Source organism: Megalops cyprinoides, chromosome 20 (genome assembly GCF_013368585.1).
Source record: "Megalops cyprinoides isolate fMegCyp1 chromosome 20, fMegCyp1.pri, whole genome shotgun sequence".
NCBI classification, from domain to species: domain Eukaryota; kingdom Metazoa; phylum Chordata; class Actinopteri; order Elopiformes; family Megalopidae; genus Megalops; species Megalops cyprinoides.
In genome coordinates this window covers 26,328,993-26,349,401 of record NC_050602.1, presented here as the reverse complement: position 1 = coordinate 26,349,401, position 20,409 = coordinate 26,328,993, and the positions used below count along the sequence as shown (strand labels likewise).

The window sequence follows — 20,409 nt, the reverse complement described above, 5'->3', positions numbered from 1 at the left end:
ACTGACTTTGAGGAGTTGGGTGCATTTCTCCAGAGGACTGAGATGTTTGTCTCCACCCATAACACAGAATAATGAGTCATCAGCTTTGCTGCTTTGTGGTGAAATCTGCATGTCTGCAGAGTCACAGAAAGGGGGCTTTGGAGGGAGTGAGGAACCCTCTCCCCTTGTGCAGATTTGGCTCCTACAGTATTAGGACATGCCTCACTATGGTGGGCACTCTCAGCGAGGGGCATTAGCCAACAAAGGTGTAGGGAGTGGGTTAGAACTAGCCATAGGTTAGTGCGTGTTTGTGCTTACAGTGACTTTCGACATGTCTATATGAAGACATGATAGAAGTGAGAAGAAAGACTTAAGTGGATTGGTAATATCTCCTCCTTAAACCTAGCATCTCTGTTAATTCACCTTAATAGATCAGTTAATCGTCGAAGTGATAAAACATTATTGACCTCTAGGGGGCAGTGGTAAGACATTCATTTTAGGAAGGATTACTTGGTGTCGAGGCAAGGCGACTTTTGTTTTCATTACAGTATGCGGTTGTCCGCTTGATCTACAGCTGTGTACTTAGTACACATTTTTCCCCATTTAACACAAAGGCCTGCAAATGATGGTTTGTTGGATTAGGACCGATAAACCAGGACATTCTTCATATCTTCCAGAACATCATCTCTTACACAACATACGCTTGGCTCTGTTTTGAGAAGTAATGTATGAATAATTCATTCGACAATCTTTTTGAAGATACAAAAACTTTTACAACCACAAAGTACTTGGGTGTTGGTGGTTGTCAAGTCTAGTTTTAAACAGAAAATTATTTCTGTACAATATGGAATCACAAATCAGTGACCAAAAAAAAATGCTAAGGGTTTCAGGCCGAGTTTGGTTTTATTTTTGGTTTTATTTTTTGAAGGTCAAATATAAAGGTAGCCTGTGAACATATGAAAGAAACATTTACAATTAAATCAAAGTACACAACAAGCAATCATATTTTTCAATACAGAATTGTGGATAGTCATATGTTTATATTGTATTGATTTGGAAAAGTAAATCTGAGCTTTCAGACAAGTTGTGGAATATTCTCAAGTCTTCTTTAAGAAACGATTGAGAATTGCCATTGTTGCAGTGACAGTAAGAAAAAATAACAAAATTTCAAAGATTCTCAATATTGTCAAGGTAACATCAACCCCATCTGAAAGAGAGAGAGAAAAAAAAAATCACGAATCAAATTCAAATCGCTACCAAAGTTGTAAGAGAACGTAACGACAATAGTTTTGTATAAAAAATACAAACAATTACGTTTCTTCCTGACTGTCCTCTGAAAACTTTGGCCATTGGGAGTTTCCACCACACAGGTGTACTCCTCTCCATCTCTCCAGCCTCCCTCCTCAATGGAGATGTCGTTTCTGACAACATCAGCGTCCCTTCTGAAGGACGTCAGTACAGGCGTTCCGTTCCACACTCTCCCTGATATCAGCCAGTAGATTTTAAGCTGCTCAGCAGTGGCTCCGAAAGTGAGACACGTCAGCGTGACTGTGCTACCATTCGATGGTGCGCCGTCATCTGGGGAAATGACCATGACGCTCAGGGATCCCACTGCTTTTTCTCAATTTAGAAAGGGGGCATAAATAAAAATTACAGCATTTTCAGAACCCTCCAAGAACTTCAGATGAATTAAATGCAACTACAGGTGTTATTGGTTTTCTCTTTTTTTAACTCTGAGTATTAATACTCTGAGTATTAACTCTCCAGTTACGACTGTAGCGACACTGAAAGGGACACACATTCAAGCAATAGTGTCTGGATTTAGACCACATAGATCATAGACGACAGTGGGTTCTGTGCCCTAGAGTACTGGTACTTACTCATGAGAACGGTTGATCCGTTTCCAATGTAAATTGCTGAGCCGCGCACATAAGCGCAGAAGAAAGTGCCAGAATCGTCCGAGCGTTGGACATTCAGGGTCACGTGGCATTCCTCTTCTACCTGTCTGCTTTGAGTGTTTGACCCCGGCGTGTATGCGTTGATAGGGGCCAGCCTTGGGGTGGCCTCCAAGCTCATCTTAAACCACACCACTGAGAAACAATAGCCTGTCATCTCTCCAATTTGACAGGTAAGGGTTACACTGGATCCAATCTCTGCTTGAATCAGTGGTGGGTACTGATGAATGATGGAACCTGACACTGTAAGGCATTTTAAAAAAAACAGTGAAAACTGCATTTTTAGTTTGAGTGTTCAGTCAAGCTGCAGCATAAAATCTTTGGCCTACTGACCAAGCCTTAATTGGCTGAGCTTTTGTTTTCAAAGTCTACAGCAATAGTTACAAACTCTTTCTCAAACACAAAGTATTTGAGTGTTGGTGATTGTGAAGTCAGTGACAAAATCACAATGAAAAAAAATTGCTAAGGGTTTCAGACAGATTTTGGTTTTACTTTTTGAAGAGCTAACAATATTGATTCAACATTCTTCATCGACTGTAAAGGTAGCCTATGAACCTGTGAGAGAAACCTTTACAATTAAGTCAAGTTTAAACACAAAATCTTAAACCTGCTGACCAAGCCGTGATTGGCGGAGTGTTTTTTCTGGCTCAAGCAACGGTTATGCAATACAAGGACCTCATTAAGCTACTTTGTGGTCCGAGGAAAAAAGCAGGAAGGCTACTGTGATGAGCAGATTGTGTTTTTATGTCATGACCATTTTTAACAATTGACATTCAGGTTATATTTCTATTCTGATTGTCCCTAATTTTTTTACTGGTTATTTAAGATTTTTGTAACCTATTCCATAACCACTGTAACTACAGAGGAATCCAATTAATGCATCAAAACTATTTTTCTGACAGGACATAACCTATTTCGAGAAATCAGGAAACGCTAAAGGAATAGTTGCCATAATGCGCATTATTGCTGTAACAGTAGCATATGTTCAAATGTGAACAGAATAACACGTCTCACGCTTATGACCTTTGTTGCTTTATTTTTAAAGATGAAAATGTTCTTAATGGTCATGATCTTACCTTGCAGAACAAGACAGGCCAAGAATGTGCGAAACATTGTTGCTTTATGCCCTTATGAGTGATGGCCAGCCTAATTTCACGCTCGCATGCGAGCTTCCTGTTGTTCTTATTTTTTTAAAAAAGAGGCACCAGAAAATGTGTGTGTGAGTGGGTGGGGTGTAAATCCACTCTGAATGCTTGAAAAATGTTTTGCTTTTAAAACAGGTAAAATGTGCCGGTGTCCGGTCCCTCAGTCCGTAGTATTGGTCTGAAATAGAGAGTGCAACAGCTGGAAGGAAAATGGAAAGCGAAGGGGGAAAAAAGTGAACACGCATTTTAACATCTTGTGAATATTATATGTTCACCTGCTCGGCCATGTCTTCCGTTTCTCTTCTAAACCGTGCCATTTCAAAATGGCAGAAGCGTGGATGTAAAATGACACACACTCATTCCCTCTGCTAGCAGGAGTCATTTTTCGTCTCTTTCGGCTGTCAGAAGATTGAAAAAATTGAAATTCATCTTATCAGCTATATAAACATTAAACTCAGGTATTCTGCAAAAGCAGTTAATTACTTGTGAACAATGTGGATTTTGATTAAAATTAATGCATGCATTTTAAAAAAAATAGTCTGTATGTACAGTTGTTTGTTCCTGTTTAATCAGGGGTATAAGTTCACATGTAGGGCACTGTGCTGTACACTTATTTGAAACACAAAGCACACATGCAGAAATACAGTGCAACAAATGCGTTTCACTACAGATCACAGTTTTTTTTAAGTGTAGGTGATTAGCTGTAGCTGTCAGTTAGAAAAAGATACATTACACATGTCCACGATACTGAATCATCACATAATATGTCCTAAGCTGCTTCACATACTGATGTTGGACATTCATTAATTCATTCTTTGGATATTCCTTCTTGGTTATTCATAGGCTGCTCTGAACACTCTGTGTTAGCCAATATTTTAGGTATTGACACAAAAAGCACAAGCAAAGAAAGCCAATACCTTCAGCTAGTATGGTTAAGTTTTGAAAGTCATAAGTGTAGCTGAAAGCTGTAGGAGCAATCGTGCACTGAAAATTAGATTGGAATAAGAAGAAATAAATAGAAGAATGGTCAGTTGGCCTTTTCATGCCAACTTAGTAAATATTTAATCTGTCCAGTTTGTTTGTCTTTGAAGTCCACAAAATTCTAATATTATAAATCGTTAATAAAATACAGCAAGAAAGGTCAAACTAAATTTGACATGTTTTGTCAAGGAGTTTGCAGCGTTGGTACAGGTCAGATGCAACATGGCGGAAATGTGTTCACAGGTCTAGGTCAGATGCAACATGGTGGAAATGTATTCACAGGTCTAGGTCAGATGCAACATGGCGGAAATGTATTCACAGGTCTAGGTCAGATGCAACATGGCGGAAATGTATTCACAGGTCTAGGTCAGATGCAACATGGCGGAAATGTGTTCACAGGTCTAGGTCAGATGCAACATGGCGGAAATGTGTTCACAGGTCTAGGTCAGATGCAACATGGCGGAAATGTATTCACAGGTCTAGGTCAGATGCAACATGGTGGAAATGTGTTCACAGGTCTAGGTCAGATGCAACATGGCGGAAATGTATTCACAGGTCTAGGTCAGATGCAACATGGCGGAAATGTATTCACAGGTCTAGGTCAGATGCAACATGGTGGAAATGTGTTCACAGGTCTAGGTCAGATGCAACATGGTGGAAATGTATTCACAGGTCTAGTGAAGTTTCTAACGTGTTTGTGTGATGTACATGTAACGGTTTTAGTTTTTCTGTTGCTTTTGCTTTGTTGTGTTAAAGAGTAGAAACTTCCATGTGACTGTTTGTAGGACATGCTTTGGACAGCGTAGGCTCTCTGGTTTTCTCAGCCATGTAACTGTCGATGCTAGACTTCCTGTGTGGGCTTCCACAGCGGTCTTAACCTTTTCTGACAGAGGCGTAGGTCTTAATGTCTTTTCTCAGCGTGCGGTTACTACTTATGCTGTAGCGTTTGGAGTGGAGATGATTACGTATGTCGACATATCTGTTTTTAAGTATTTGTATCATAATACATAAACAGTCGAAGACTTGAGTGTTTTCACTGCGTTTAAAAATGACATCAGGAACACATTGTGGTGTATCGAACCAAATGTATTTAAACTGTGCGTGAGAGACTCCCTGGTGCCGGCAGTACGGTATTGGCAGCATGAGGTATCGTGTGAATGACCTCAGTTTCCTCATTCATGCCCGAGTTGCACTTTTCCGATAACTAATGCGAGACGTGCATTAACCGGTATGGGAGGAGAATTGTTATCACTATCATCATCTAAGTAGTTATCTGCTCAGGTGCTATAAAGTGTGATCGTTTGGACTTCAGCATGGTCATTTACAGTAAACGCCCCCTTATCTCCTTCCAATCTGACAGCTAACCTTAGAGGTCCTTGTAAGTATGAAGTTGGTGCCTGAAACATTACGAAACCTGTGTTGTCCTCTCACTGCTTGCCAGAGGTGTCTATTAAATGAATCCTCACTGAATATTCCTGACTTCCGTCTGCACGGAATGACCAGGTCGACATTGTAAAGGCAGTCAGTTATGACTAATTCCCAAAGAAGTTAACAACTGCTGATGTGCTTCTTATGGGCTAATCTGTTTACAGTGGGTGGTTTACATTTAAGAATTCTGAGTTTGTGTAGACATTGTGAAAAGGTGTGTCCTAACTCTTTTCCCGCTCTACACAGCACTTTATCAGTGAGAGTGTATTTTATGACTTTCTCTGGGAAGCCCTGCCACCATGGAAACCTTGCACGGAGAGCTCATAAAGGTGCCAGCAGCTGTGTAGTTGACAGCAGTAGCAGGAAACGAGAAGCGTGCAAGAACCCAGTCTGTACAGGTGAGTTACAAATGATCATTTACGCATTTGTCTTGAACAGGTAGGGGAGATTGTGGATCCTTAAAGCTTCTTTCATACATTTTTAGCCTTCATGCTCATGGTCCCTAAGCTGTATCAACTGTAACTGCTGTAAGTAAGCGTTGTTATTGACGTATGAATACAACTACTAGCATACACACACGCACAAGTACATATCTATTTCAGTGGCTTCGAAAGAATGAAAGTTCATTAATGACAGCAGGTCATTCACCTGGTTAGGCTTGTCTTTCTCCCTATAGAGTGGAGCTAGCACTGTATCAGCCCAGGCCTGTAAAGGTCTCTGCTTTCATGCTGAAACCTGATCTGCTGTTTTCCATGATGCATTTGTATCTATGAAGGAAAAAGTCTTTGTGGTTGAATGCTTTGAATATGTGCATAAGAACATGCCCACTTTAATTTTTCTGTTCTGAGGGCACAAAAAGTGAAGGAATAGTGGATATATACACAGGGGCTGACAAAGTAGTGGAAACACTAGATACAGAAGGACTTGTATTTTGAAGCTGCTAAATCAGAATAAAAGACAGGTCTATACATATGTCATATTAATGTCAATATTAATTACCCTCGTGTCTGCTATAAAAAAGATGTTATAAAAATCAACAGCTTAATGTGTGTTAAAGCAGCATGAGAGATCTAACAAATCAAAAACTACCTTGTGAGCTTCACAAAGTAGATGTTTACAGTAGGGCTGGAAACGGGACAGTGGGCAGGAATGCAAAACCTGGTGTCGTGAGCACAAACCTTGCACTTCTGAGCAGTGGAAGAATGCAGTATGGTCTGATGAGTCGTCTTACCGTCTGGAGAAGGCAAAAAGGCAGCTGCCTGTTCCCAACTCATAAACAGGGTTGTGGATCTGTTATGGTGTGGTCAGCCATCCTCTGGGCGTTATTTGGTCTGATAATTACTATGTATGGTAGAACTATGCCAAAGTATACAAAGGCATTTTATGTGACCAGGTGCACCCTATGGTGCAATCCAGATGCTCCCATATTGCAAGATAATTAAAATACCAAGATAATTTCCCCATACACACTCTTAATGGGTTCAAGAGTTTCATGAACACCAGGATAAAGTCAAACTCCTTCCATGGCCTCCCCAGTCTCCACATCTAAACATCCATCCTTCATCTCTGTGGGCTTGAGGGTCTCCTTCCTGCAGGATGGTTCCATATCATCATCCACCTAGAAACAGTTCAAAACTTGCATTCTATGAAGCGTTTAAACTGTTCTGAAGGCAAAGAGCAGCCCAATTGTGTACTGGTTAATAAATATTCATATATTGTTTGGTGGTTCCCTTAATTTATCTGTTCCCTGTTTATATATAATTAAGAATCGGTGCATACTACGTATTTTAAAGAAGTGACTCTTTTTGTGTGTCAGATGTGTTTCTTTGTAGTTCATTGAAATGAGTTCATAATAATCGGGAAACAGTAAAGTAGTGTGAAATAAAGGGCTTTTCTGATGAGTGAACGTGTTCAAAGTAAAAGGCATAAAAATGTTTGGCATTATGCAGTGTTTTTGGCCAAACTATTCAACCAGACAGTGTCCAAATACATGGTGCCCTTTTCCTAAATCATAAAATTGAATTTTAAGCTGTGATGAAATTTACGTACAAGGTAAAGACATGGAGTATTCACAGTTTCCTGGCGAAGACCCATATGCTACATTCCTGTCCTGTTGGATAGAAACTTCAGAAAGTGTTCCTGTTATCTCTCTCAGCAGGGTGACTCAGAGATAAATGGCCTTCCACGACCGCCTCTCTCTTGCACAGAGAATATTGCTGGGGATATTTTGTTTTCCACTGCTTCCATTCTACCTGTGCTATGTGTGTAAGTAGGATTGCAGCGAATATTTTTTTTATTGTGATATGTCTCGTCTTAATAACCTTCGGCTGATTTAGTGCATCTTTTGAAATTGAGTTGATGCTGGTGAAGGAAATGGATTAGCACAGTTCATTTGCATTATATTTTGCACACTGTCTAACATGTTGTCCATAACCCCCTCCACATGCTGCAGGCTGCTGTGCCAGTGAAAGCAAAAACGATGATGACGACCTGGAACACAAACCTGGTGAGTAAAATGAGGCTATCGTAACATCCACGTATGATGGATGATGATCAGGCCAAAAGAAGGCCTAATTGAGCTGGTGTATTGAAGTGGTGGCTGTTCCATGCCATTTTGCATTATGTACACATGACAGGCTGTGTTTTGTCCCACAGGGCGCACTGGGAAGGCCAAAGCAGACGCAGTTGATGGATTCAGCGATTTGGGTGAGTAACATGAAACCTATCAATAAACTTTTCTGAGGGCTGCATCAAAGTGGAGCTTTGCAAGAGGACGGAACATTGCGAGAAAAAACAATTGTTCCATCTTTGAAAATCATGCATAGTTACAAGTAGTAATAAAAAAAACTCCCTTTCATTTTCCTTATTCAGCTTGCATATAGCTACTTCTGATATTCAGCCAAACCCAAGGACCGTATGTTTGTGGCAGTTTCCCCTCCCTAAAAGATGACATGGATGCAGTTTCTGCACACTATGTACATAGGTCTGTGTGGGTTAAATATTTGTACGAGATAAGGTAGGATTTTCCCTGTTAGAGTGGGGAACGCAAACATAAGAGTCTGTTGCTATATAGGGCTTTACAAGCTGTTGATGTTCATAAGGTGAAACCAGTAAGAGACAGTCAGTGTGATGCCGTGGATTCTCCCATATTCCAGAGCTCCAGAGGAAGCAGACTGTGGAAAAGGAAGTGAATGAAACCGCTGAAAGGGGTATGAGCCGCTGGTGTCGGAGTTTGGGTACTGCTGATAAACTTGCTTCATTCCTCACTGCAGACTACAGCATGCGTTTCTGCTTTGCCTTGTGTTTGCAGTAACAGTGCAGATTCACCCAGAGAGAAGAACTCCACAGTTGCCAAAGAGGTTTTCCTTTGGTAAAGGTAAGGTGAATGATGACGCTACAGCTTCCTGTCGTACCTGTAAGGAATTTAACATGAAGTTAAATTTAAGATGCTGTTGTGTTGTACAAGCACTGTGTATTCCTGTTTTTGATTGGTTACTTTGCTTTATTTCAGTAAGGTCATGTTACAGTTGTGCCAAAAGTTATACCAAGTGTACAAGGTGAAACTAATATAATCTTTTCTGTGCACTACAGGAAAAGATGCCAGGAAAAATGAAGTTGCATATAAAAATGAGGGTAAATAGAAGTTTTATTTTTGTGTAAAAGACATGCTGTGAATTCAGGAAAGCGTGTACTGCACTGTTCAAATGTGTGTCCATGGACTGTATTTCAGGTTTTGTTGAAGATGACAGTAAAACAAAGCTTGGCAGAAAGACTGAATATGGTGAGTCTGTGTGAACTTGATACAGAGAGAGTTTTCATAGACTTTTCTTTTTCTAAAGGGTGCTTTGCAGCCCCTGCAAAGATGCTTGAAGTTCATGGTTTGTTTTGTTGTGCTTCTCATTTTAGCTTTCCCGTGGGACAGATCTAACCTGAAGTCAATGTGCATTGATTTAGATAGCTTCAAACATATCGATGCTTACGCAAGTAAGGTAAGCCTTCCTGTTATTGCACTCTGTCTGTAAAAGTTGCTAATGAACATGCTGCATGCTTTTTGGTAGGTTACCTTTGGACTGCATTAACTGAGTGCTTGCTGGCTTTGCATTACAGTGAAGCTAAGCATCTGTAAGAGGGAGAGGTTTTTGGGATTATGCTCTTTGCTTTCAGGTGAGAACCAGGGACAGTGTGGAGGTCTTGGTCCAGGAGCTGTTGAAAGGGACTAAGAGTGATGTTGAGAAACTGAGGGCGATCTGGATTTGGGTCACACACCACATTGGTGAGTGTGGAGTCTGCGCTGACTTGCTTTATTGGCACATTTCCTGCCCCGTTAACAGGATGTCTGTCTTGTGGTCGGCGTACAGGAATCAAAGAGGGTCAGTGGCTGCGTGTCACGCACTGCCCTCAGGCTGGGGGGGGATTTCTGACAGACAGTCGCTCGGCTCATCGTTTCACACATCACGGGACAGAGGGCGGAAACAACTCTTACGTGCCAGAGTTTCTTTGCATGACAACACTCATAACCAGCATGAGTTCATGAGTCCGCAGTGGGGAAAAGTATAGCACTGTGCATTCAATCTCTTGATCCCTAACACTCCCTTATGTCCTAACAGAATATGATGTAGTGGGGTTGGGGTTAGGGTTTACACCCTAACCCTAACCCTAACATACCCTGGTTACTTATGTCCTAACAGAATATGATGTGGTGGGGTTTAAAAACCCTGGGCTCAGATCAGGGGACCCCAGTGATGTCCTAAAAACGGGCAAAGGAGTGTGTGCAGGCTACGCTGGCCTCTTCCAGTCCATGTGCAGGTATCTGCAACCTGACTCTTTCAAACCAATCAGCATAATCAACTGACAATCAGCGGGTTTGGGGGCTTCAATCCATAAGGCCACTTTACATTGAGCCGATGGCTCTCGATGGAGCTGGTCTTCCCCGGCTTCTGCGTGTGCTACTCTGAAGACACGTGAGGTTTCAGTGATGTTAAACATCAGTCCTGCTCCTTTGGTGTGTTTCTTCTATTCGTCTAGGGTACTCAGTTGGGTGACCTTGATCAAAATCTCGATCCTGGTGTTGATTGGGCTGAACCTCCCCGCACTGTACCGCTTCCAGAAGGAGTACTGCTGAGGAGGACTGTGTGTGTGGGCTCTGTCTGTCTGTGACTGACGGAAAGTGGAGGTGCTGCTGTTTAGTGTTGCAGGTATAGAGTGCCAGGAGGTGTCTGGGTACTCCAAGGGTGGCATGTATAAGCTGGGTGCCCGCTTCTCGGGGGATGCCACCCACGCCTGGAACGCAGTGAGGCTAGACGGAAAGTGGCATCTGCTGGACAGTACGTGGGGAGCTGGGAACGTCAGTGATAATTACTCCACGTTCAAATTTGAGTGAGTGTACTTTTCAGGCTCTCCTTTTCAGTCCCCCCCCCCCCCCAAAAACAGGGAGCGCACCACGTATAAAACCAAACGGCTGAAGTGGATACACCATAATGGTTGTCTCCTGGTGTTGCTTTTTCTCAAAGGTACAATGAGTTCTACTTCCTGACACACCCTGCGCTCTTTGTGGCGGATCACTTCCCTCTCGAGGGCAAGTGGCAGCTGCTCACTCCTCAGGTGTCCCTGAAGCACTTTGAGAACTCAGTGCGTCTGAGAAGCGCCTTTTACAATCTGGGCCTCCTCTCCATACACCCAGAGACAAATATCATCCAATCAGGTCTGTCTTTTTCTGCTGCTCTCCACTGACTTATCTCTGCTGATATTCCCTTGTCAGTTTTAGTATCACTATTTACTATGGAAACACTATTTACAGATGGAAACACGACGATCACAGTGAAGAGCTCGTCTCCTGTGCTCTTCATGCACAACCTGAACGGGGAACAGCGCGACGGACTCATGACGCTCACACCAGACGGCATGAAGCTTGACATCTACCCCCAGCAAACCGGAAAGCATTCCCTGGTCATATACGCCAAGGCCTCCAGTTCTGGAGATGAGGGCAAGTACAGCCACGTGTGTGAGTACCAGTTCCAGTGCAAGGCGGCCAGCAGGGACATGAGCATTCCAGAAGAGCTGAGTAATCCCGTGGGGCCCAGCTGGCTGACGGAGAGAAAGGGCCTAAGCCAGCCCTCGCAGTGCAGCCCCGTCGTCCACACCTCGGACGGCCGCTGCTCCTTCAGCTTCCAGGTGGCTGGTCACCTGGACGTCATGGCTACGCTGAGCACCGCCAGCTTCTCCGTGCCGGAAAACGAGCTGAGGAGACACATCTTCCAGTCCAGGCGAGGGGAACGGGTGGATTTCAAGGTGCAGCTCCCCAGGGCGGGGCTCTATGTGTTCGGTGTATACGGAAAGGACAAAGCAGAGACGGGGAACTACAGTTTCCTATGTAATTATCTGATCTCCTGCACCAACCCCACAGTGCGGTGGCCAGTCTACCCTCTCGCATACACCACCTGGAAGAAGGACTATGAGCTGGTGGAGCCTCTCGCAGGGGTCCTGCCGGCCAATCGGGAGGTGCAGTTCAAGGTGAGGATCCCGGACGTGTCGATGGTCTCCGTGAGAGGCAGAGACATGCAGGACCTGGTTCTGGATGCGGACGGGTTCTGGACTGGACACTGCAGCACGGCGGGCTGCACAGATCTCAAAGTAATGATCACAGTGAACCCCGGCGACCAAATGTATTCCTCCGTTCTCAACTACCGTGTGGAGAGCCACTGACAGCCCCCCTGCGGTCGGGGGGGGATCCGACCGGCGGCTCTTTTCCAAGCTGACACTACATGCTTTTCAGCTGCTAAGAGAGACGCAGATGCAAGGGTTGAGTAACCAGTTCATTCCTCTAGATGTTGAAATTAAATTATGTTCAGGTTTCTCTAAGGTTCCTGCATCGTGACCTCAGCTGTTGGTTTAATCATGTTCACCACCATTCACATTGCAGAGTAAGCCATTCCAAACTGTTGCTTTCCTTTGAGTTCGCTGCTGGCTCTACCCAAATCTAAAGATCTACAGATTTTGCTGGGTGTATAATTCATAAGTAGAATTTTATTAAATTTAAATGAAAAGAATTTTTGCGTGGTGAAGAATGTGAATGATGGTTTAATTATGCTCTTTGAAGAACAACAAGCTTTAGTCTTGAGCGTGGGTTTAGGAAAGACATCTTTTCACGTCAACCACGTGCTGCAAAAATATATTTTTGCCCTTATATTTGCTTATGTGGTTACTCTCTACACTAGGTTTCTGTGTATTGGCATGTAGTTATCCTTATTACATAATTATTTACAGTACGTGATTAATTTGCTGAACCCTATGAATTGCTGTTACCGGGTAGGTAATATACAATGGCGTGCAGATACTCTTTTTACCACATTACCGCACTGGTAAACATGCACCTTAATGTGAAATGTCATGGGTTGTCTTTACATTCACTGCGAGTTCATGTTTGGCAGGAGTGACCACATCTGGGCTCCTCTGTGACCTGTCACCACAGAACAGCCCCCCTGAGGTCACCTCCCTCACCGTCAACACATTCTCACCCCTTTTCAAACTGCAGCTTTCGTGCTGCCACCATCTCTGGGGCTTGAATGGTAAAGCACTGCTTGGTCGTTTTGCCAGTGTTGTGATCTTTGAAAATTTTAACAAAGACCATTGAAATTCTCTCAGTTGTTATTCTGACCTGTCACTCTGTAACTTAGTACTGTATAGGTATGGGGTAGATGGCGTAACTCTCAGTGCTGAAAGGAATGGGGTAAAGGGCATGACTCTCAGTGCTTTATAGGTATGGGGTAACCTGAAACTTGCCTTCCCAGCGGGCCAGTACCTTCCCCTCTAACTTGTTTTTGAAATCAACAAGTCTTGTTCCTTCAGAGACTCCTACTAAAATGCTATTAGGAATATTTTAGTTTCAGCTCACAATTTCATCTATATAACTAGGAAGAATAATTTGGATCAGTTTTGCAGTCTCTGAAATTGTATGTAAATGTTCTCTGCTGTGGAATAGCAATTGTCCACCTATGCAGTGAATAGAGTGTGTTCCAGAGGATCTCAAGGATTTATTTTTGTGCTGCAAATAAATTTTGTATCACTGTATTAGAAACAGGTTTCTTAGTTACCCACATGATTTAAATTACTGTAAGTGATTCAGTGTGATCTGAGTAAAATGGAGAACGTGGTATAGGCCCTCACTTAAACCCTTAAACCTCACTGTCTGAGGCTCATCCCCTGTAGGAGTAGAAGCGCCATCTGGTGGGGAAACCGCAGAAGTAAATCCACTGGCCTCCGTTACAGCTCACGCTCACTCTCCCAGCTGCCTGTGCTGCTCAGTATTGTTTGGAGGAGGACCTTGACATCATAAGGACGTGGTTTCTTGTGTCAGCGAGTTTGTCAGCTGACGTGATTTGCATGTTGTGCTGGTATGAGTCAGAGTTGTCACATATAAGACCAAAGAGAGATCTGATTCTGGTACCATGCAGCTTCATCCTAACTGTCAGAGCAGCAAACTTTAAACGGTCTCAGGGAAAGATTTTAACAGGCGAAGCCCAGAATTAGTGTAGCTGAGTGGAGCTCTGTCCTTTTCTGATCTTTGGAAATACACTAGAAAAAAAACAAAATTCCACAAATTTTGTGTCCTTACAACTCATCTTCAGAGATGTATTTATAGCAATGACCATACATAACTGTTTGACATGTTAATTGTGATGTAACACTGTAATCATTGCCTTGGATTTAGTTGGACTGACATGCGTTGTGCACACACACACACACACACACACACACACGAGCGCAGTCATATTGAAAACCCTTAAATTTGATTCAATGTCAGTTTCTCATGGTAAAACAGCATTACTGCACCCCTTTTTGCTGACAGACATATTGAGCCAAATGTAATGGGAGTGACAGAAATATATCTGTTCGTACAGTTTTCACACCGTGTCAGTGTGCCCATGCAGTGGGATGCATCACAGCATTATAAAAGACTTTCCACCACCCACTCAGAGATACCGTCAGCATCAGGCCTGCACAGTTACACTGTTTCTCAAACTCAGGCATACGAGCGCGTGCACGCACGCACACACACACACACACACACACCCCCCCCCCCGGTAATAGAAGTTGGCTCTTCCATAGGGACAGGAGGCAGTGTATGTATGTTAGTAACATTGAGGTGGGGAGGGAATCTCCTGGTGTTATGCTGTTGTGTTTGTTCCTTTAAAGTATTTGTTTCAAGAGCAATTACGGCATGTTTGGAGTGAGACCAGCTTAGTAAGAATTAGCCCGGCAGCATGTCCTTTGTGCTGTGGCTGGTCTCCAATCAGTAACACCTAACCAGCAGTGCAATTTTTGTTAGAACACCTAGGTTACTTAGATGTGCACGCACACACACACACATATGTATAGATATAATTGTGTATACAATTGTGTTTATCCATTTTAAAACTCAGTCCCAGCTGTATCAGTTGTTCTGTGCTGACTACAGTTATGCTGCTTAAAAATCTTAAACCTCTGGAGTAACACCTGATGCCATGGTGATTAATGAGACCACAGCTCTGACCCTCATCCACCAGCGTAAGTCAATGTCAGTGTAAGCACTGTGAATATGTAAACCCCTTAACTGCAGCGTATGGGGGTAATGTAGCACACCAGTGTCATTGCACTCATACCTAAGGAATGCCAGCAGCACAGTGCTAAAATATGTTTAAAAAAAAATCTATTTATCTTTAGTTGTTCCAAAAATGAACATTTCATCATTTATAGTTGATATTTGAATATGATTTTGATATTGAAAAAAACAACTTTAGATGTTCAGAAGTAGCTACTTAAACTACATATTGAAACTGGATTAATTTGAACAAACAAACAACTTTATGAAGTACTAAAAAAAAAAAAAAAAAAAATTAAAAAACCTGGGTCTCTCAGGATGGGTAAATTTCAATTTCTAACACATACATAATACTGTACTTGGATAATCCATTAATACAACAAACACATTTTGGCAGATTCAGTGTAAATGCATTGCACTTTGCTCTTAATGAGTAGTGAATTTAAACAAACATTCTTTTTTCCATGTCTCACCTATGCTATTGCTCAAATTAAGATACTGAGGCCAAAAGCATTCATTTTGCAAAGTGTCATGTGGAGACATCACCAGCAGATGGCGTTACCTGTCTGTGCATGCTAACTGTAAGAAAGCAAAAGATTTCAACCCAAGTGCTTACTGACAAACATGTACCCTCATCCAGCATCTTGTTCTAATACCAGTAGCGTGCGGTGTAAAAGGATAGCATTTCCTGTTGTAAAGGCTGCATGTGGGCTCAAGCCAGCACGGCTGCATAATCTCTGCCACCCTTTGCCTTTTGGCTGGCTGACGTGGCGCTGACCTTACAGTGGGGGTGTGGCCAGGCAGTCCCCAGGTAATTCACAGCGCTCGTTCCCATGGTGCTTGGAAGATTGGCGCAGGCCTGGATCACCAGATCACCATCATGTTGCACAATCATCGCTATCGCTTTCCCTTTCACCGACTTGGCCTTCTGAGGTCTGCTGTCCATTTCACAGGGCGTTCACTTGCCCTCCTTTCTTCTACCTTTAATTCCATTTGGACATTCTGTGCTTTTATTTTGTTATATATTGACTTTTGGACCATTTTAAATTCTTTCCCCTTAGTCTATCCAGAGTTTTGCGTGTGTATAAAAACTCTGAATAAAAGGTACTATTCACTGCAGGTAGACTGGATGTGTGTTACAGACCACTTTCAAAGCAAGAACTTTCATTTCACTGTGTACCAAGAGCACAGTTCTTCTCCACTAAAATGCCAAATGTATCACACTGCTGTGTCCTGGAGTGAAGACCCTGACACTGATATGCAGGTGTTTGAGGCCCTCATGAACGCACCTTTTAGTTGTGGGGAGAAAACGCCTATTTTTGTGGCATGGAGAGAATGGAAAAAAGCTTTTCGGTCAGAACGATAAAGCAAAGAAGCCATTGGTGTTAATATTGGTGTAGAGAAGCTGGCTGACACTTCTCACAAAAATGAACAAAAAGAAAAATTTCAAAAGCCCAATCATTTATTTTAAAAGCCAACAAACGACAGGAACCAGCCAGAGCAGACTATCAGCTGAAAAAGGTGAGCCTCCTGCTCTCTAGCCACACACCTGTATTTAAAACGCCTTTAGGTGCACAGGTGTGGCTCATTTGCAAATGGCTGGCTGACAGAGTTAACAATTAAACAATTAACCTGTTAAAATGCAGTTGGATCAATGAGCTCATATTTACAAGTTTGAAAATGGAAAGATGGAAATCGTTAGCCATTTAACACATTGACAGTTGAACAAGCCTATTGCGCCCATGCAGGAAAACAGATTTCAGTGTGCACTAAAGTATTAGTTATTTTCACACTGTATACTGACAGTTTGGTGGTGTAGGTGAGGCGAGTTACACTACAGAGAGAGATTAATGTTGGAAAATTACACAGTGGTGCAGAGAAAGGAGCCGAGACCCGATGAACACAGCCGAGCAGACAGATAAAAGCCAGGTCAGGAGGCCTGGAGGACGGCAGCGCTGTGGATTAGCTTTTTTCCCCCTCATTGTTAGAGAAATACACATTAACGATCGGGAAACACGCAGGAGTGCGATAATGGGCCCGGCAGGGAGGCTTGAATGGAGGGTGTCTGGAGTAAGACGGTGCTCTGTGTTGGAGGGTGGAATGTACTGATCTACCCTCACAAGTGCCCTCATTCCGGACACTGGCGGTAGAATTGCCATGTCCTATTGCGTTAAATAAGTAATACCGTTCTGTGTTCACGGTAATATCATGGACCATAAGTAAGGAGTTATACATACATCTCAATCTGCTGCCTTGGCAGAACTGCAGTTTTTTTTAAACTCATAAGAGAGAAGGAGGGGATGGCTGGCTAGAAGTTAGGATGAAAGCGGGAGTACAGAAGATGGGGAAGAGGGGACATGATACTGCCTGGAGCTAAAAGCTAATCAGACCGGGCGAAAAAAGACCAATAAGAAGTGGCCTGATGGAGGCTGTGGCACTGCACTCCATCTCTGTGAGTGTGTGTGAGTATGGATGCGTCTGTCTGAGCGTGTATGTGTATGGATGCGTCTGTCTGAGCGTGTGTGTGTGTGTGTGTGTGTGTGTATGCGTCTGTCTGAGCGTGTGTGTGTGTGTATGGATGCGTCTGTCTGAGCGTGTGTGTGTGTGTGTGTGTATGGCTGCGGCTGTGTTTCACTCCTGTGTTTCAGTAGCAGGCTGCATGGCTTAATATCGGCAAGCCTTTGTACGCTGTGGCTGACGGGCCGTTTCAGAGGCCAGTGCCGCTGGGGCTGATCCGTTTTGCTTTGTGTAAAACTGGGCAGATTGAAGTCAGCCAAATGGAAGAGCCAGGCCTGGGGGCGTTCCACGTTCCCCCTGCAGGGGTCCTGCAGTCCTGGGTGTGCTGGAGGGGCCTAGGTGTGCGCAGAGACTTCTGAAACACCCCCATCACACCCCAACCGCCCACCCCCCCCCCCTTTCAGGAGCAGTGCATTCCTCTCGCAGGAGCTTACAGGCGTAATCATTGCACAATTAAGATAATTTCAGTACGACAGCTGGTGGGGAGAGAAGTAATTTTCACGCTTCCTAATCGAGTCTGGCTGTCAGATTAAGATAGAGGCTTGATTTGAGGGAAATTGTCTTGGCTGACTCTTTGGAGCCGGGCCCAGGTGGCCTCAGGTAGCTCCTCTCCTGGTTTTTTCTTTTTTTTTTTTTTTTTTGCAGGAGCCCGGGAGGAAATTTGGGTTTGATTTGCCACACTGAAGAGATCACTCGAGTGCCAGTCTCTGTCTGTCTCGGGGGATTTGTCAGCTTATTACCGGGGCTGCTGCCTCCCGTGACTCCCTTTCCAACCGAGAGGAGCGGGGTCTTCTCATTTCCTTTCCTCGCTCCCTCATTCCTTCCTCGCCCTGCTCTGTCCTGGATTGCCAGCGCAGGTGACGCCACGCTCTCCCAGGGGAGGGCATCTGAGTATTTCTCAGCATCATTCTCACAGCACACATCACACACACACATCACATCACACATACACACACACACCCCCTCCGCTCTTAGCCAATTCAAGCTCTCCTGCCTCCGGCGACTGGACTGCCCTGTTTGATTGCAGGGGCGGTCATGGTCTAACCCCGGCTCTTACATTCTCCCTGGCTCAGACGGGCCGCTAATGTTTCTGTCATGGTAGGGTCTCCCAGAGGGTTGGGTCTGTGGCGCACAACTTTGTACAACCGAAATGTCCAAAGATGAAGGAAATGCGTTTTATCGTTCGACTTCCCTACATTTTAAGATAACGGTTGGAAACAGTAGGGGAAAGGGTTTGTGCTGGATAAGGATAAGATCAAGGCTGCCTGTGCGTTTCTTCTTACATTCTCTCTCAGACAGTAAATTACTTGATTATTTTATTGGCAAATGGAGACCCCTGGAGGGTGGAGGGTGAGCTATTTACCTGCACTTGCAGCTTTGTATTCATATCCTTAATGTCTCCTTTTCCCCACTAGATGGCAGTAAGTACACTCTTGCTGTTTCTGTGTCTCCCTCACCCGTGCTCACTTTCATTGTCTAGGTCAATGTCAATCCTGGTTTCAGGCCTGTCGCGCAGGCTGAGCCAGAGAAACGAAACGGCGATTTCGGATTTTACCAAAGAGGAGGAAGAGCAAAACGGAAGACGGGTGACAAAACTCGAGGCCACAAAGCCCGACATTTAAAGAGCAAGAGTCCGAAATGCCTTCAGACCTGTACTGTGTGCGTTTGTGTTAGTATATATCGGGATTCCTTCCCATCCTGGCCAGCTACACCAGTGGTGTAGCAGTAAGTTACAGGGCTTTTAATCCAAAGGTTGCTGGTTTGATTCCCAGATGAGGCATTGCCGTTTCACCCTTAGGCATGGACTGTGGATAAATGGACTGGCAAGCTGTGTGCGTAAACATTGGGTGCAAACATCAGAAGTGAGTGATCAGCTTTATCATTTCCTGCTTGTTGTACAGTGTTTTACAGAATACATAAAACAGGTTGTGGGATACAGTGAATTCTGGCATTGTGTTTTTTTTTGTGCAGTGTCAAGGGAACATCGACAATTCATATGGAAGAAGTAAAAATTTGTCAGATGTTTGAGTATTAGAATTCTGATTGATGGAATTTTTATATTAGTGTCTTTGGATGGTCTGAATGGCAATGACCCTAGACAACTGGCAGAAGCATTTTTCTGTTCCAGTAAATTAAAATCTGAAGGCTTTGCAACTTTATATTTATTGTAAATTGTTAAAGACCCCTGCATTGGTTCTACCAAGGGAACGTGCTTGTTTGGAAATAAGTACCTATATTTATAAATAAGCCGTGAAAGGACCGCTGAATTGCCATGCACTTGGTGTGAAGAACTTGACTGAATCTAGACTTCATGATTTTCATACACAGACACTTTATTTTTTTCCAGCATTTACTCAAAACACAAAATGTAACTATGGTAATTTAATGGTCATTTTGTCAGAGAATAGCCCTAGTTGCGGTCTGAAATAGTTGAGTCCCTTCGCACGTTCACCCATGAGTATGCACGGGGGCCCCCGATGGTCAGCTGCGCTGCTGACAGGTCTGTCGAGGTCTGAAAGGACACGGAGACAGCGCACGTTCCAGCATGCGGCCGTCAGGATCAGATCTGTTTCATTTTCTTTCCCAGTGCTGGCACAGCTGGCTTTTTGGCGTTTGTGTTTTCACACTTAAGTCAGAAAGACTGAGTGTAACTTGGAAGAGCATTTCCCCCCCGCCCTTGTCTTGTCCCTCAAATTCATCTCCATAGACATGCATGTGCAGCAAACGACATCTTTAATGTTGGTCATGTTTCAGGCCTGTCTGGATGCTGGGAGAGAGCCCAGTGGTGATGGAAGAGGGTAGCTATTCAATGGAATCTTCTTAGTAG

The 20,409-nt window shown here is 43.6% G+C and overlaps 1 protein-coding gene across 1 annotated transcript; it reads left to right on the top strand.

Moving 5' to 3' along the window:
* Positions 1-196: 196 nt before the first annotated feature.
* LOC118795432 (kyphoscoliosis peptidase-like) lies at positions 197-12,190 on the top strand. Its single transcript, XM_036553893.1, has 9 exons — positions 197-209; positions 7,941-7,994; positions 8,144-8,194; positions 9,395-9,477; positions 9,653-9,761; positions 10,177-10,294; positions 10,676-10,864; positions 10,999-11,189; positions 11,286-12,190. Exons 1-9 carry the CDS (start codon positions 197-199, stop codon positions 12,188-12,190), a joined length of 1,713 nt encoding a protein of 570 aa, XP_036409786.1.
* The last annotated feature ends 8,219 nt before the right edge of the window (positions 12,191-20,409 follow it).

Excerpts from the sequence above, each read along its gene's own strand:
- LOC118795432 (XM_036553893.1), top strand. Across the intron at positions 9,478-9,652 it reads TCGATGCTTACGCAAGTAAG|GTGAGAACCAGGGACAGTGT; the intron begins GTAAGCCTTCCT and ends CTTTGCTTTCAG. Across the intron at positions 11,190-11,285 it reads GACAAATATCATCCAATCAG|ATGGAAACACGACGATCACA; the intron begins GTCTGTCTTTTT and ends CACTATTTACAG.